At 41.6% G+C, this 17,282-nt stretch overlaps 1 protein-coding gene across 3 annotated transcripts; it reads left to right on the forward strand.

The window, feature by feature from the left end:
* The first annotated feature begins 8,129 nt into the window (after nucleotides 1-8,129).
* LOC116038714 (G-protein coupled receptor 22-like) lies at nucleotides 8,130-13,345 on the forward strand. Of its 3 annotated transcripts, none has more exons than XM_031283303.2 (3): nucleotides 8,130-8,655; nucleotides 9,643-10,805; nucleotides 11,706-13,345. In XM_031283303.2, exon 3 carries the CDS (start codon nucleotides 11,710-11,712, stop codon nucleotides 13,018-13,020), a length of 1,311 nt encoding a protein of 436 aa, XP_031139163.1. In that variant the 5' UTR covers nucleotides 8,130-8,655; nucleotides 9,643-10,805; nucleotides 11,706-11,709; the 3' UTR covers nucleotides 13,021-13,345. The 3 variants fall into 3 exon arrangements, with proteins under 3 accessions (XP_031139163.1, XP_035859350.1, XP_035859351.1); XM_036003457.1 differs by having other exon boundaries at nucleotides 9,752-10,805; XM_036003458.1 differs by having other exon boundaries at nucleotides 8,130-8,595; nucleotides 9,752-10,805.
* Nucleotides 13,346-17,282: the final 3,937 nt, after the last annotated feature.

The following is a 17,282-nucleotide window of genomic DNA, read 5'->3' on the forward strand; positions in this document are numbered from 1 at the left end:
CATGACCTTTGCTTCAATGTAAAGTATCAAATTTAAAATTAATTTTTGGATTAGCCAAAAAAATGATCAACAGTTTCAAATCCATTCTTCCACAAAATTTACTGAGTAAATAATACGATACTGCGATAGAACCTTTTCCATGTCTTCCACTAGGGCTGTCAGTTTTTCAAAAACCTAAAGCTTGGATGAATGAACTAACGTTATTCAGTATTTGTTTGTTAATTTAAAACCCATATAGCCTGGTCCCGAACTTTGTTGTAGAATTAACATTGTTTCACCCACCACTATTTTACATTGTTCCTCTCCAATTTCAAAGTCACACTGCCTGGATAAAGTACGATCAATTCATATTCTGCAGAGATGAGTAAGAGCCTGAGAGCATCAGCACCCTTCATGCTAACGGAAAGACTAATTCACAGTGGAGGCAAACATGTATTAATGGAAATGATCACTAAATAACTAAATGCCACAGAGAGATCTGATTAATATTCTCCCCACTTTCGAATGAACTAGCGTCTCATTTCTTGTATCGCATTGAAGTATTTGATCATACAGTAGCACTCACCACAGGATGTACATGTTACAGTGCAGTGTATGAGTCAACCACTGTGGCATCAGCAAGGATGCATTGGTTATATAGGAATAGTTTGGCAATCTACTTTAACATGACTCATATTGATACACAGAGAGTACCCACAACATCAACACTACCTTCTGTTGTACATGCATCTACACACAAATACACACACTTTCAGTCTCCCAGTGGTGTGCCTTGACAGTGAGAAGTGCTGACGGTAGTGACCAGCCCTGTGTTACCTTGACCATTTGCCAGACAATCAAGGGCAACAGCCTGGTACACCCATGGGAAGGGCCAATACTCTACTGCTGCCACCCACACAGGCTGTCACACTTCTGAGCAACAGTCATCCCACCGATGCACAGGAGACTGCATGGGAGACTAAAATACACCTAGTGTCTCTGATACTCTAAAAAGGCTAAATATTCGGTAGTGATTTAAGGACATCAGACTAATTCTCAAAATGGCAAGATTAATTATCTTTTATTCCACACCTGTCAAAGGTTTAGTTATGTACCCTTGAGTATAATAAAGAGCTCAATTAACTGCTACACACATAACCCCATCACTACAGTATACAGAACGAGAATGAGCAGCTTAGTGCCGCATTTAACTCTTAATTACATGTAACTGACATCAATTTCCTTCCATTGAAACAGTGGAGAAGTAACACAAAAAGATACTGGCTTCACATTTTGTGGCACACACATCAAGACTCTTTACATCTAGCCGTGTGGATTAAAAGTTAGGCTGATCAAGGTTTTCCTTTTATAAGGATAAGAATAATCAGCATCAGATCCATTCAGCTTACACTTTGAACGGGAGAGGAGTCATGCAAGCTCCACGCCGCCACCATGCCGCCAGGTGCATGAGTGTTGAGGTGTTGTGTGGATACTTGTGGGACGTGGACATTGACCTGGGTGGGAGAAGGAGCTGAGGCACTGTGAAGATCCCCAGCTGGTGTGACAGACACAGGGAAAAAGGTGCTGATCTTTGTGCCACAGCAGCTCGAAGAAGGCCTTAATGAAGAGGTAGCAGCTTAGAAAGAAAAGGGTCGTCCTGGCTGTCAGAGCCAAGGCAGTGGCCCATTAGGGGTGGGCCGAAGACAGGAAAGTCCTAGCTGACAAGGAGTGACTAGGGACAGGCACAAGTCGACAGCTAGCACTGGCTAATTATTATTCGGTGCTAGGGAAGTGGGAAGGAAGAGAACCAGGCGAAGGCACAAAACATGAGTCGGAATAAATTGGCAATTTGAGGAAGGGAACAATAGCAAAAGGCTTGTGTCATGCCATCTATACTGTATCTACAAGGTGTATATTGGAACCCTTCCCTGGAGGCATTTAATTTAAAACAGGACAGTTGTCAAGAGCCAAATAAATCACTGTACAGGGAATTTACTCTCACGATAGCAGAAAACCCTAGTTGGCTTTTTTCTTAATTTTGTGGAAGAGTTGAGCTTCCTTAAAAAGTATAGCTTACTGTATGTCTTTGATCACTTGTAACTATGTATCCATGCAAATGTACATTGTATACTTGTTTTTGTGTGTTTGTTTGCATGTGGGCCTGTGTGTGAATACATGCGTACGTGTGCAAAGAAGAGTAACTCTGCTTATTAGTGGGCCTCCTGTTGGTGTTCACTGGCCCATGTATTTGAGGTTGATCCCTCCATCCCCCTAAAGAAAACAACTCAAAGGAGATACAGAAAAGAAAAACAAGCATGGTTTGGCACCAGCAACCACAAGGCCACAGTGTTCAGACTACAAAGCCTTCTTTACATTGGTGCGAGGTCTCACATGTACTGTACCAATGTGCATGCTGTTAGCATCTACTCCCTCCACTTCAAACTACACTCGCCTACACACGCCCCCACCATCACCATCAATAGCCGCTTTCCAACCAAGTAGTTACAGGAACGTAGTTATAGGAAAAGTCCACTTCTAAACAGATCTACTGACTACTCTCCCCCAAAACCGTTTTTTCCAATTGCATTCGCACTGGCCAAGTGGCCATAGGGACTGGTAGGAGGGGTAAGGGAGTGATGCAAGCACGGCAACGGTCTTTATAGCGTTAAAATCAGAAAACAAATACACCAAAAAAAGTATGAATTAAATACTAAATATAATGTATATAGCATATTTGTCATAATTTAAACAAGTCTCCCGATAGAAATAGCTCTCTCCCCCGCCTCTGCCTGCTGCGCTGTGGAAGTGTGTGTGTGTGTGTGTGTGTGTGTGTGTGTGTGTGTGTGAGAGTTTGTGTGTGTGTGTGTGTGTGAGACGGCCGGCGAGTCGCAGGACACACTTGTGGAGTTTAACTCCGAAAAGACAGTTAACCACAGGTTCCCGTTAATCTTATGATGGACATGTGTTGTGATATTTAAAGAAACGAACCGTCAACGGCGAAATAAAAGCCTCTTATTTACGAGACCGATCTGAGAGACCTCCAGCTTACAGCGGGGTCTCTGAGCATAACTGGCCGAGTGACGAGCTAGCGGCCGGGGCTGTCGCCTGCTGGCTGTCGCCTGCAGGCTGTCGCCTCACTTCATGGAGCTTCTCAACTCCGAAAACTTTGAAGCAAAAGACTGCCTATATTCGAAATCTAAACAGTTAATTTCTCGCCTAAAACGTTGTCAGAAGTGAAATTAGTGATGAATAAGATGGACAAAATTGTTAAAATTGTCCCGTTGTTGGTCTGTCTGTAGCGGAAACCCGACCCTCGTTCACCTAGGTTCATATGCTGAAAAGGGAAAAGAGAAAAGACCCTGCCCTGAAGTAGGAGCTGAAAGAGTTACAGGAACTGCGGCCAGAGGGACTTAAAAATCCCCAAATTGGTCCAGTCGGAACACGAGAAAAAAAGGGTTCTAGGAATTTTATGTTCTAGGAACTGCAAAAATCCCTCCGGTCGGAAAGTGGCTAATGTAGCCTTATAGGAACTTTAAATCACTGCTACATGGCAATCAAAATATAGTGCTTTTCAAAAACAGTTGACAGAATAAAACCAATACCAGACTATCAATGTTTTCATTAACTAGATATAGCAGAGCTAACTTCAAATTAAGCTCTATTTTCAACTTTTTAGTGTTGAACTAACCCAACAGGGAGAAATTACTTGAAGGAAATGCCAACCATGACTCCATAATCATGTCATTGTGCTCCATTAATAAGTCCTTTGTCAATTTCTTTCAAGAAGGGAATTCCCTCTCTGCCTGGTCCCCTAAGAGTATTGAACACAGCGATAAGGCATTGTATTAGTAGACAGACAGTCAGAAACGCCAATGGGCTGACAGACTTAGACCACAGACAACACGGCAGTCTCAGCTCTTATTAACACAAACGCACTAAGACAAGCACACAGATATACAGCCTCCAGGGTGTCTACTGACCCAGTTAACCTCAAGTCAGTCAATGAAAACAAAATGGATATTGAAGTCCTTAAACTAGTAGTTGAAGGAGAGTGGCTATTTTAAGAAAACTGCATTTTCCAGTAACATGAACTCCCAGGGGTAGCAACATGAACAGATGAAATGAGATGACAAACACTGAGTGCTCCAATTGCTGAGTGCCTGTAGGGAGGAGCATGAAGTTGTGCATGTGTGTTTATCTCAAGTGTGAGTGGTTGTCCTCTACGTGCTTCTCCCAAGATTCAGCCCTCTACTGCAATCGCACCTCCCCATGGGTGAGTGTGGGGGACCCCATGCACTGCCTTGTGTTCCCACGCCTTGGCCGATGCTCTCTGACATGACAAACGTAAACAGATGTTGCGCCCGGACAGGAAGTGGCCGACTTCTGAGGGGCTAATGGAAAAGAAGCTGTTCATCTCCGTGACAGAGAACAGTTAGGAGGTCACAGTACAGCAGGAAACCGCAAAGAATATGTCCCATGCAAGTGGGTGTGTGTAGGTTGGGGGTGGGGATTGAAGAGGCTGTATTTACAATTTCTAACCCCATGGTCAGGGTTAAACAGCTGACTACAGCTAGTTCAACTTTATGGCTCTAACCTTACTGACCCACAATACCACCTGGACTGTAAATGAATGGCAGAACACAGAGCTCATATCTAACTAAAGCAGAGGGAAGTACGAGAAAACGAGAGAGGGAGACACAATTATAGAGAGAAATTTTGGCACCTACTATTATCAACATTTAAGTAACAGTTGTAGGATTATGACAATAAAAAAAACCCTAAATGACAGAAACAAAAATATTGCAGCCAATTATGTGTGTAAAGAGCACTTTATGGGAAAATTTCAATAACAGTATTATTTTTATTTTTTAAAGTAAGTCCACACTAGATATGGGAAGGAGGAGAAACATAGCAGCACCGCAGCCTCTATGGGTTGAAATGTATAGGTCTGTTACACCTCTGACCACATAGAACATCATAGCTGGGCATATTATGTGCTCTGTTCTACTCATACCACACCCAACTGTGATGTAGCTTGTTACTATAGTGCCACGGTGCATCACAGGTACTCAGGGTGTACAAAAGGCATGTTGTCACCATTTGTTGGCAGGGCAAGACTAGGTAAAGGTACTCTTTAAAATGAGAAATACAATTTATTCTCATTTTCTGGTGAATATTTCCTAAACTGAACTTCCACAAATTCAGTAGGCCTTAATTCGACAACTACTATAGGCTACTAACAAACTGCTGACGACCACAGGCACACAAATCAGTCTGTTTTCTCCAACGCAATATTTGCTCTTTACAAATCTTTACACCTTCATTTCTATATTTTTCTGTTTTGTTTCCCTTTTTAATAACATTGTACCACATAATTATTCTTCAAGTGCACAACAATTAAAAAATAATTGAGAAGTAATTACACAATAAGCAGAGAGCTGTAATCTATTGTGTTACCAAATTAATTTGATCTATTTTCTGTATTTTACCAATGCTAAAAAAAAAGATAATCTTTCTCCATTTCTGTATGACCACCCAGGCCCATGTGAGTTTGGGCCCGGAGTCCTTCAGGTTTTGGGAAAAGGACAATTTAAATAGATCAGATGACAGCAGACTGCTTCAACATTTGAAACCAGCCACTCCATTAGCGCTGGACTACCTCTCTACTGGTGCAATCTGGAGCAAATCACAGTGGCACCAAATGGAACTGCAGGAAGCTTGCTGCAGGGACAGGATAAAAGTCTGTGTGCTGGGTCCTCTGGGCCAGCCAGCTTTCAACCCACTATTGCACGATAGCCTGCTGATGTTTGGAATGCAAAGCATGGGCTTGAAATAAGACGGCCACTGACGGCACATCTGCATCTTCTTTATCTGATGAGCTCAGGCCAGAGAGGGTCCTCTTGACAGACACGCCACACACACAGTGCTAAGGAGGGTGTGCATGTGTAGTAAGTGTGGGATAAGAAAAGAAATGCACACACTTGAGTATCGATAGGCACCTGCACACAGCATAACCATGGATGTCTACAGGCACTCAGAGTGAAGGGGAGTAAAAACTGTAGTGAATATTATACAGTGGAGTCTAGGGACAGAGAGAAAAAGCTGGATGAAATATTAATGGGAATGAAATATTTATCACTCTTCTATTGAACTCTAAAGTTTTGGGAATGCAGTGTTTTTGTACCACCATATTTACCCTTCTTTAAACTAGGAGGATTCCTGAAGAGCCGTGAGAAGGCTGTCAAGTGGTCAGTCCTGTCTTTTCAAATACATGTCCAATTTCCACTCTCATCAGGATGCTTCTTATGAAACACAGTGCATTGAGTTGCAGGCAGTGACAGAGACGCTGTTTTGCACTGATTTGCTGTGTAATTATGGTCTGACAGCCAGCGGAGTTCAGATGGAGCAGATGGATAAGAAGCAGGTACTTGATGTTGGGTGCATACATCGAGGTACACAAACATGTTGTCCGAAGAACACATACTGTATGAATATGAACCTTACAAATAGATATATTATGTACAAAAGCCCCACGCACACTACCCAACAACTACACACCGACCACCGTGAATAAAAGCTCTCTTTCCCCGCCTTCCATCAATCTTCACATCTTTCCTCCATCCACACACGTACAATTCCTCGACACGTGTCCCAAGCTCCGTATCATGCAATGTGAAGATCCAGTGAAAGTTAGTGTTGATGAGAGGCTTAAAAACATGCAAGTATTTGCTCTTCTTAATCCTAAGTAAATAAGTGCTGCTTTACATGTGTAAAATGTTAGGGAAACACATATTTCTCTATGATCATCGGATGCATCCGATGCCCTCGATAATGCCATATTGTAATTGAGGTTTTCCCCTTAACCTCCAATTTGTTCTATATTGGTACAGGCTTATCATGTCGCTTCCGACATGCACGATCCAAAGGCAACATTATATGCGAGTAATGTAGACATCCAATTGTCAACATTCAGCAACATGTATCAATTATACATGTATATGTGTGGAATATTTTTTTGATTTATCAGTTGTTTAGTCAACAAAATGTTGCCAAAATGTCAACCACAATTCGTCAGAGCACAAAACTCACTTCAAAACTTCACTTAAAAACGTATTTAAATGATAAATCGATTATCAAACTAGTCTATTTATTTTCTGTCAATCAACCAATTTATTAGCAGACAAATTGTTTCCTTACTACCAAGGTAACAGCTCACAACCCATTCTAACCTTTGATCCCTGTTCCAGTGTAGCAAGTCAACTTTAAATGCCCTGAAAACAAACTGGAACATGTGCCTGCCTGGTAAAGTCCTATTTTTAACTGTCACCATCAGACACTTGATGTATTTTCTGTGGGCTTTAATCATTCGTTTATCAGTTAGCCATGCCAGCACAACAGATGCCCCCCCTCTTCTTTACTGGAGGCTGTCAGGTACCAAGATGCCCTCTGGCAATAATTGCACCTGACAAATGAGTCTTGACAAAGGAATGGAGGGTGGTCAACCTCTTACTGATCTGACGGTGCAACTTAATTGAAACTATCAATCAGAGAGCCACTATCTATCTCTTCCTTTCTGACTTTCATTCTTTTGTGTATAATCCATTTCTCCCACTCACAGCTGCAAGAATTTATCTCCTCTCTGTCAGTCTCGCTGCCTCTCATGCTCACTTGCACACGGCATTATGTGCGCAAAATCAGTACAAAAAATATTGCTTCTCTCTGCTGGCTCTCCATCCTCATCATCCCCACCCCCTACAGTGCACAAACACACTACTTGTTCATTACATCGTGACAGAGCTAATTAATACATCAATCCTGCATTTTCTGCAGTTTTTCCTTTAACAGGTCTGCCTCTACGACTATGCAGCAGGTTGTGTGTTATCGCAGTGTCATCTAAAGTCCCTGTGTAAAAGCAAAGAAGAAGCTGTTTTCCAAATCACTACAGCCCCACACGGGATGTCACCACCACTGTCAGGGAAGAGAGGATAGAGTTAGAACAAAAGGATATACCTCCCCTTGCTGGAGAGGAAAGGGTTAAGCCTATTACAGAAGACCAATCAGGACTGGGGGAACACTGCAAACCTCTGCAGTGAGAGAGAGAGAGAGAGAGAGAGAGAGAGAGAGAGAGAGAGAGAGAGAGAGAGAGAGAGAGCGCGAGAGAGAGAGAGACATAGAACAAGGGAGAGAGAAGAGAGAGAGGAGAGCAGAGCGGGATATAGAGAGATACTTGGAGTGTGATGGTTCGCACTCCTATCTAGACAGTTAGGCAGGGAGGAAGCGCAACAGAGAGTTGGTGAGGTGAGTATTCACAAACATGTCCATATGGATGGATAAGAAAAAAAGGGGGACAAACGGAGAAGAAAAAACTCACCAACATCCCTGTCAGGACTAATCTCTGTGGACTTCTTCTCTGTCTGGGAGGGAAAGAACATCTGTCAGTTGTGTGACCGTTGTATGTTCATCAATATTCAATCCCAATTCTTGGATTGCTGCTGGAGGGAGCAGAATATAAACCAGCTGTTTCAATCGGTCGACCTAGATTGTTGCAGAGCTGCAAGGAGAGGGGACAGCGTGGTGTATGGACCAGCTCCAAAGCATCAGTGTTTACCCTGCATGGTGAGCTCTGCTGTGTTTTGATGGGGCACTTTACTTATTGGTTTGATTTACAACACTAAGGTGAGAAGAATGTATGTGACAGCAAAGAAAGCTCAATGCCACACATCTGTCACCACAACAAATGCATGGGATTAGAAACTATCAACATCATTTCCTGAATTACTTCAGTTATAATGTATTGTTGACTTATTTAGAAATATATGGTTATAGTTAGTGAAACCTATTAATAACTGATTAAAATATGTTCAGTCTTAAACTTGTAATTCCAAGTAGCTGCTACACACACATTCCAAACTGTCAGGCTGAATGATATGAGAAACTTGATAATTTTACACAAACTGTGGATCTTAATAACATGCATGATCCACTGTCTTGCCTGGTATTAAACGCATGGCACTGATTGATCATTTCTGCTGACATTGTGGCACAGTAAAGTATGACATATCTCAATGAAACAACCTTGAAGAATGACCGACATTTTTCTCTGAAGAGATTACATGGATCACATACACGAGGGGGCATCCATGTCTGTATGACAAGTTCCCCAAGAAATCACACTGCGCTAAGGCTCTAAGCAAGTCTGGCCTATCATTAAAATTGTATGACCATTTTAGCACCACTGTGGCTGTACGCAAGTGGCATACAGTAATTAACACTAAGCATTGTCCTGTAATTATTTACACAAAAACAACAAGAAAAGATAAATATTACTGAAGTTAATCTTTAACCCGAAAACAGGATGCTGGGATGTCAAATACCAGTTACTTTTGTGCAAGCCCTTTAAAAGTGCTAGTGTTATGTAAATGCAATAACAAAGATGTAAAGTGAATCAGGCGATACACAGGAACATGATAAGACATCAGAGGCTTGTTGCTATGCTAATGAGAGTTTCCTTGTCGCCTCTCTGCTGAGGATATGTTTATTTTCACCAACGCATCCCCCACACTTCCCTGTCCTACTCCTCATACTCTCACTCTCACTCTCTCTCTCTCTCTCTCTCTCTCTCTCTCTCTATCTCATCCATTACTCTATCCTTTCTCTCCTCAGGTCACTGAGACAGAAAGATGTGGCATTGAAGGACAGACAGATAATGTATGCAACTCCTGCTACCTAAAGACCAATTCTTGTCTGGGATCTTTTTGCAAATCTACCGCAGGCTCTCTGATGAACTCACTCATACTGTACTACCTCATGAGGATGACCTTCTCCTGAATCGCTGAGTCAACCCCCCTTCCATGCACATAAAAACTGGTGATCACAAATGTCTCAGTGATCACATGTCATGGTGATTGGACACACATGGACTAATAATCTGCTCTACTCACGCCATCTCCATTGAGGATTGAGCATGTCGAGGGGCAAACTGGAGACCTGTGCTCGATTTTCATGTCAATGGCAGCTGGAACCAGGTGTACAGAGACTGGAGTAAAGTGGAAAGTGAAGGCCTGTTCCATTAGCGCTCCCAGCGGGGACATGTGCCTATACTCTGCCTGGACACACTGACCTCTCCTGGAAAGATTCTGGACATTACTATGGTGTACACTAAAGAATATACACGGCCGGCTGACAAACTCTGCCTCTTGGAGTACAAGCTAATGGATGTAACTGTTTTTTTGTATTTACAGATCTGACTCTCTTTTCACGGAGGACAAATAAGCAAAAAGCAAGGATTTGGATCATTGTACTATGAGCAGTACATTCCAGCCCTGCACAGGGGAAAGAGTCTGTGTTTCTTTGTTTTCTTGGTTGGATGGGTCTCTCCTGCCTGGGAATATCATGAGATTATAAACAGGAGGTGGCCCCGACATCTTATCCCTGTTCCACTCATCCATCAGCGCTCCCAACATCGCCAAAGAAAACGGACCAGAGATCGTAGAAAAAGTCTGGAGAGGACATTAGCGTTAGAATTATTCTCTAAAATCCACTGGGTGCAGGTGGCTGATTCTTTAGCTTTCTTACCATTAAGGTTGTGAAAAAAAGCTGGCAGCCCATAGACAGTCTTTAGCGAGACGGACAGGTGCTTTTCTGGCTGTCAGCCTCTCTGGGAGGGACTAGCAGTGAAAGGAAAAGCCTCGCTGGGGGGGCTCTGCTGGAGCGGAAACACTTTTCCACTGGCTATGTTTAGATGTGATGCTTGTCTCTGTGGATACAACATGGACTCTATGGCCTGATTACGCAGCCTTGGTATTCAGATAGTGCTGGAGGGAAGGGTAAATATAAAACAAAAACATTTGTTTTTCTCCTTGTCATCTAGAACCCCGTACAGATTGGATTTATTTATTTAGGGGAGGTTGGATGAATTTAATATTGCATGTGCTATTGCAGTAATTTCAATTTATCGTGGAAGGCATGTGTATCAAAACCAATATTAATTAGCTTCAAATGGCAAATGTTTTTGGTGCACTCAGTTTCCTTCAATTATTGAAGTCCTCTCCGAACAAACATCTTGTATCTTAAAGAGCATCTCTGAGAGTTGGAAGCCTGCTGGTGATGAAGTAAATTTAAAATTAAAAAATAATCTTCTGACAGAATATTCTTGTCAGTTATGAAGCAACTCCTGTAATTTGGCCATGACTAAAATGCTGCCAGAAATGATGAGTACATATGTCAGCTTGAATGTGCTGTTCAGCAGAGACTCGAAAGAACACTAAGCCACAACTAAGCCACTAGAAAGCCTCAACATACTAAGCCATTAGGGCTGTGAGGTTATTAGAACTGAATTTGTTCCAAGGTGTTTCTGTTATGTGCCTCCGCTGTGGATGTAACTGTCTGATTGAGGATGGTGATAACAAAAGTAGAAGCTGATTGATGCAAGATAGTTACTAGTTAGTCATGTCATGCACATTGGGAGACAATCTAATCTGCAAGGAAGAAAGTTTAGGCACTATTAAAGCTTCTGCTCTCAGCATTTTTATTTGAAACTTCTCATTTAAAACTTAAAAGGCTTCCTTGTATATTTATAACTGCATTACATTGCACTACACCGCATTAGTCTGACAAGATTTCTCAGATGTGTGTTAATTACAACTTTCTAGAGACCCACAAACATGAACCTCTTCTTTTCCTTTTCCTCTTCATGAATTCTCTTTTTCTCTTCTCCCTACACACAGGATAATGCATATCCTTCCCTGCCCGAAACAAGAAGCCACCATGAGCAACGTTACGGTCACCGACAACACTGAACCCATCAGTCGCACCATGAGTCCGGCAACCCCCAGCCCAAATCCCTATCCTGTCAGTTTCCAGGTCTCCCTGACTGGCTTCCTCATGCTGGAAATCCTCCTGGGAATGAGCTCTAACCTCACTGTGCTTGCCCTCTACTGTATGAAGTCGAACCTCATTAGTTCTGTCAGTAACATCGTTACTATGAACCTCCATGTGTTGGATGTGCTAGTTTGTGTGTGCTGCATCCCCCTCACAATTGTGGTGGTGCTGCTCTCCTTGGAGGGAGACACTGCCCTCGTCTGCTGCTTCCATGAAGCCTGCGTCTCCTTTGCTAGTGTCGCCACTGCTGCTAATGTGCTTGCCATCACCCTTGATCGCTACGACATCTCGGTCAAACCAGCCAACAGGGTGCTGACAATGGGCCGTGCCCTGACCCTGCTGGCTGCCATTTGGGTACTATCCTTTGTTAGTTTCCTCGTCCCCTTTATTGAGGTGGGCTTCTTCGCCCAGGGCCATGCTGATCTGAACCAGACAGTGGTGGAGAATGTGGTCCACACTAACCAGTACTATACAGAACTCGGCCTCTATTACCACCTGCTTGCTCAGATTCCTATTTTCTTCTTTACTGTCGTTGTCATGCTCATCACCTACTCAAAGATCCTGCAGGCACTCAATATTCGCATTGGCACGCGTTTCCACGCTTCACAGAAGAAGAAGGCTCGCAGGAAAAAGCGGCCATCCATGACAGCCATGACAACGCAGCAAGAGGCCACAGATGCATCCCAGAGCAGTCGCAACCCCACACTGGGAATGCGTACTTCTGTCTCGGTCATCATCGCCCTGCGTAGGGCTGTTAAGCGCCACAGAGAAAGGCGAGAGCGCCAAAAGAGGGTTTTCAGGATGTCCCTACTGATTGTTTCTACCTTCCTGCTGTGCTGGACGCCCATCACAGTGCTCAACACAGTTATCCTGAGTGTGGGCCCCAGTGACCTAATGGTCAAGTTGAGACTGGGCTTCCTGGTCATGGCTTATGGGACCACTATCTTTCACCCTCTACTCTATGCCTTTACTAGGCAGAAGTTTCAGAAAGTCTTGAAAAGCAAGATGAAGAAGCGAGTGGTGTCGATCATTGAGGCAGATCCTACCCCTAATAATGCCATTATCCACAACTCCTGGATCGACCCAAAGAGGAACAAAAAGGTGACATTTGAGGACAAAGATGCCCGACAAAAATGTCTGTCTTCTGAGGACGTGGAATGAAAGAACTCCTCATCTTTAAGGTCTACAGTCAATAAAAGCAGCTAAAACTGACATCAGGTCATGATGAAAAAGGGAAAATGTTAATCCAAAGCAGTAATGTAAATATGTTCAATAGAATGTACAAAATCAAGAGGTGGATAATTTATTACTATTTATTGAGAACAAATGTAGGTTTCATATATACATCATATACTGTACTGTAGATATTGCATGGCTTTTTGTAAAGGTAGCAACATACAGTGCATTGTGTACATACATAATATATGTACAGCATAGGGTATATAAATAGAAAGAGAGAAGTAGGAATTATATATATATATATATATATATATATATATATATATATATATATATATATATATATGTACATTTATAATACATTTTGTGTTCAGTCACCTAACGCAGCAAAAGGCCTCCAATTCTCCCCTCCCCCAAGTAAAGTGTTTGTGATTCTGTAACAACTGTGAGATTACTTCCATTCATCACCATGCCACTTGGTCCCCAGTGACCACTGACCTTATTGCCTGCAAGCCCTCTGAGGGAAGGTAGATGACAGGTCAAACATGAAGAGACAGGCATGGAAAGGAAGTAGCAAAAGTAGTGTTTGTTATGATGTATGTTATAATGGCCGAAAAGCTATGGGTGTACTGTTCATAATCACTGCTTTTAGAGTTAAAGATCAATTGCATTCCACAGACACAACAGAAGACCATGGTTCTCATCACCTTGTTTGACATAAACCAGATGTAATCAAAGCCTAGTCTGTTTCCCTTTAACGGTCACATCTTTGAGCCTAATGGAAAATCTACAGTTGCCTTATTTTGGTTTTAATGAATTGAGCATGAGTTTATGGTGGGACAGGGACTGTGACAGGGAGAGCACATATTGAATACAACGAAAAAAATATAACAAACTCTAAAAGTGAATAGAATCCTCAGATGCTGTTTTCATAAAGACGTTATTTAATCAAACTAAAAGAAAATGTTGAAAATGGTTGTATTATCGAATTGTCTGTTTTTAATAATACTAGCCGAAAAACAATGCTCTCCAAATAACCAAATCCATAACTGCAATAAAGAACTACTGCACAAATCTTAAAGCTTAATAGAAAATTCTGTTTACAATCCACAAATAACATATAATGAAATTATTCTTCTCTGCCTGTGTATGTCTACCCATAGTGCATTTCCTCCTTTGTTTATCAATAAGATAGTGAAGTTGTGTTTCCCAGCTGCTGCTTGTAGACTATAATTCAGCCAGCCTTGTATTTCTGGCTCAATTTGTCTATGAACCAAGTTTGCCTTAAATAAGTACAAATAATTTATTCATACAGCTGCAGAAAAATTTCAGTAGTAATAATCTACAAGAAAAGAACCTCAATTAATTACATTCAGTCTGCGCCCTCATGCTGAATCTAGATGCAGTTACAATTAGCATATAAAGCCATGCTCCGCTCCCTGAGTCAAAGATTACATTCTTTCTAACATTTCTACACTGTACAGTGCATTCACATTAGGGCTGCACGATATTTTGTTTCATCGTCTACATCGTGACGTGCACATGCGCGATAGTCACATCGCAGGAAGTTGCGATGTTGACGCTAAAACGTTTTTGCTGCTTGATAGAAAAGTAAACTTTCACCATTCTCCTTTTACTTGCTCGTTACTGGCGACCCTAAGACAGGTAGCCATATGGGCAGCGTGTGTATGTGATGTACCGTTAGTCCGACGGGGTTTATTGTTATGGTAAGTGAGGCTCTCTGTGTGTAGAAAAGTACCACGGCAGATGCTGCTGACACAGTGATGCACATACTTTTCCATGGGTAGTGAAGCTATAGTAGTCAGTGTTTTATGTTCGCTGCAAGGACAAAATAAATCACCTGATTAATGCAATGTTATCACGACGTCTCCCGGCCTTTTTTCACCGCATAAAGCTGCTACCAGCCAGGCTAAAGCTAATATAGTTAGCCCAAAGAAACAAGGCGTCTGCCCCAACTAATGTTACGGTTCGAAGCTGCGAAGCTGGAAACGTAAAACTAATCTACAACAGCAGTCTGTTTTTGATATAACGTAATTTACACTGGTTTAAGTGGTCTTGGATACACAGTTTGTTGCTAGTGTGTGACATGCAGGTCTGCATGCACAGCATACCACCAATCACAATCAATGTTGATTAATCTGTCTAACAAACAAGCAGGCCCCGCTAGTCAACCACAACCTGAAATTTAGAGGAAGAAACATGCATGCATTATTACTATCATTCATTTTAGCCTGGATTAATAGTATTATATGAATACAATGGTGTCATGTCAGTCAACCAGTGTATTTAACCATCTAATTTCCCTCTCCAAAATCACTTCAGAATAGTAGTCACAGCGCTTACTTGCTTTGGTGTTTGTAAAGCATTAAAGTTCAACAAAGAATGGTTCACATAAGAAAAGTTCCTTTTTTATTTTTATTTTCTATGTAGATGCACTCCCCTACAAAATCACCCCAGTAGTGATAATTAGTAGTAATTATTTATTATTTCCAAATAGAGCTATTTACGTCATCTTGTAAAAATGTGTCTTTTTTTTATATTGCATGAAAAAAAATATCGCAATGTCAGTTTTTTTCCAATATCGTGCAGGCCTAATTCACATGTAATCATAAAGGTACACACACGCACACAAATGCGAACTGTACTTCACAGTATATCTTAGTAATGAGCTTATCATGCCTTTGCTGTCTCAGGTATAGTAGAAAAGTGAAGAGCCCTTTAGATCCTGAGAGCACAGGACTGTTGGCTACCAGAGCGATTACACAACCTCGATCAGATGCTCTCTGGCTGCCAGCATGTGGTTTGCAGCACAACAGAAAGGGCTGATGTGGGAATATTGATGCAGGCAAGGTTCTTTATGACCCTGCTGTAAACAGGCAGTCTGGATGTCACAGTACTACTACCTTGAGGGCATGTCTGTGATGGAGAGTGGAAATGGGATCACAGCCAGCAACAGATTAGCCGACAGGGGAGGGAAAATGATGACCTATGAGATGAAACACTGAGCCAGAGGATACATTTAACAAACATATGTATATGAGTCAGACTTCTTGACGGCAAACCTCAAAGGTGGGGTATCAGTATACAAATGTAAAGACTTATTCCTGTTACCAATACAATGACACTACCAGCTAAGTTCTAAATCTGAATATAGACCTCTGCTCAAATGTCAGGTACTATTCCAAACCTCATCAGTGTTACTGAAAAAATCATTTGTATTGATTACATTCTAAAATAACCTCTCAAAGACCAATACTATTTACAGTAACTAGACTTTGAGGTCATCATTTGTTTTCCATCCTGAGGTGCAGCCACAGTGGCTAAGCAAAAAGGCCTTTCAAGCACAACCAAAATAGCCTGATGTTCTGACTGAATTGCCATTTTGTTACCACTGCATTATTCAGTCTGACATTCACTTCTTGTTTCTTGTCATTTTCTGTTTGGGAGGGGGGTATTTTGCTCTCACTAATTACTGAAACTGATGTATCTGTTCTCTTGATGTCATTTTTAGCGAAACTGAAGCTGTGTGAGTACTGGACAGCAGCAGTTGGCTTCAAGTTGATCATGTTCATTGATGTTAGATGCTGTTTTTGTAACATATAGAGCAATGTTCATTTAACTATTGATTATTTCAGTGCCACTGTCACACACTGAGGCCATCAAAGGAGAAACAACAATAAGTATTGAATCTTTTGTAGTATTTAACTTTTTCTAAACTCTTCGGGAGAATTGCAAAAATGTCTTTATTTTAAAGAAATGCCTTCAATGCATGGTGGTGTTCTGTTTTTAGTCAGCTTCATTTTCAGGCTCCATAGCTCCACCTTTTTTTTTTTTTTTAAATCAACGCTTATTGCTATATTTGTTTGGATTCTGGCTCTGGCACAGTTAGATGAACTTCCTAACCTTGGTCCAATCTATAAAAGGCACAGATTGGCCCAGTAGTTTATCAAACTGGGGTAAAAACCCAATTTGGAGTACAACAACAGAACTCTGAAACGTCACAAATAACAGACTCAAGATCAGAATGGATGCACTTTTACCTAAAATAGCATATTTCTGTCAAGTAGTTGCGAAATGTGCTCCGGTATACTCTTGAAATATTCAGCTTAAATACTAGATCTGTACCAAAACATTTTTCAGAGCTTTGGGGTGGACTGTAAAATGTTGTGTAGAACATTAGGCAATGACAGTGACCTCAATTTTGTATTAATCTCATTATCACA

The sequence above is a fragment of the Sander lucioperca genome, chromosome 7 (assembly GCF_008315115.2).
Source record: "Sander lucioperca isolate FBNREF2018 chromosome 7, SLUC_FBN_1.2, whole genome shotgun sequence".
In the NCBI taxonomy this organism is placed as follows: Eukaryota; Metazoa; Chordata; class Actinopteri; order Perciformes; family Percidae; genus Sander; species Sander lucioperca.

What these genes read in the sequence shown, in the direction of transcription:
- LOC116038714 (XM_031283303.2), top strand. Translation starts at nt 11,710, where the DNA reads ATGCATATCCTTCCCTGCCCGAAACAAGAAGCCACCATGAGCAACGTT.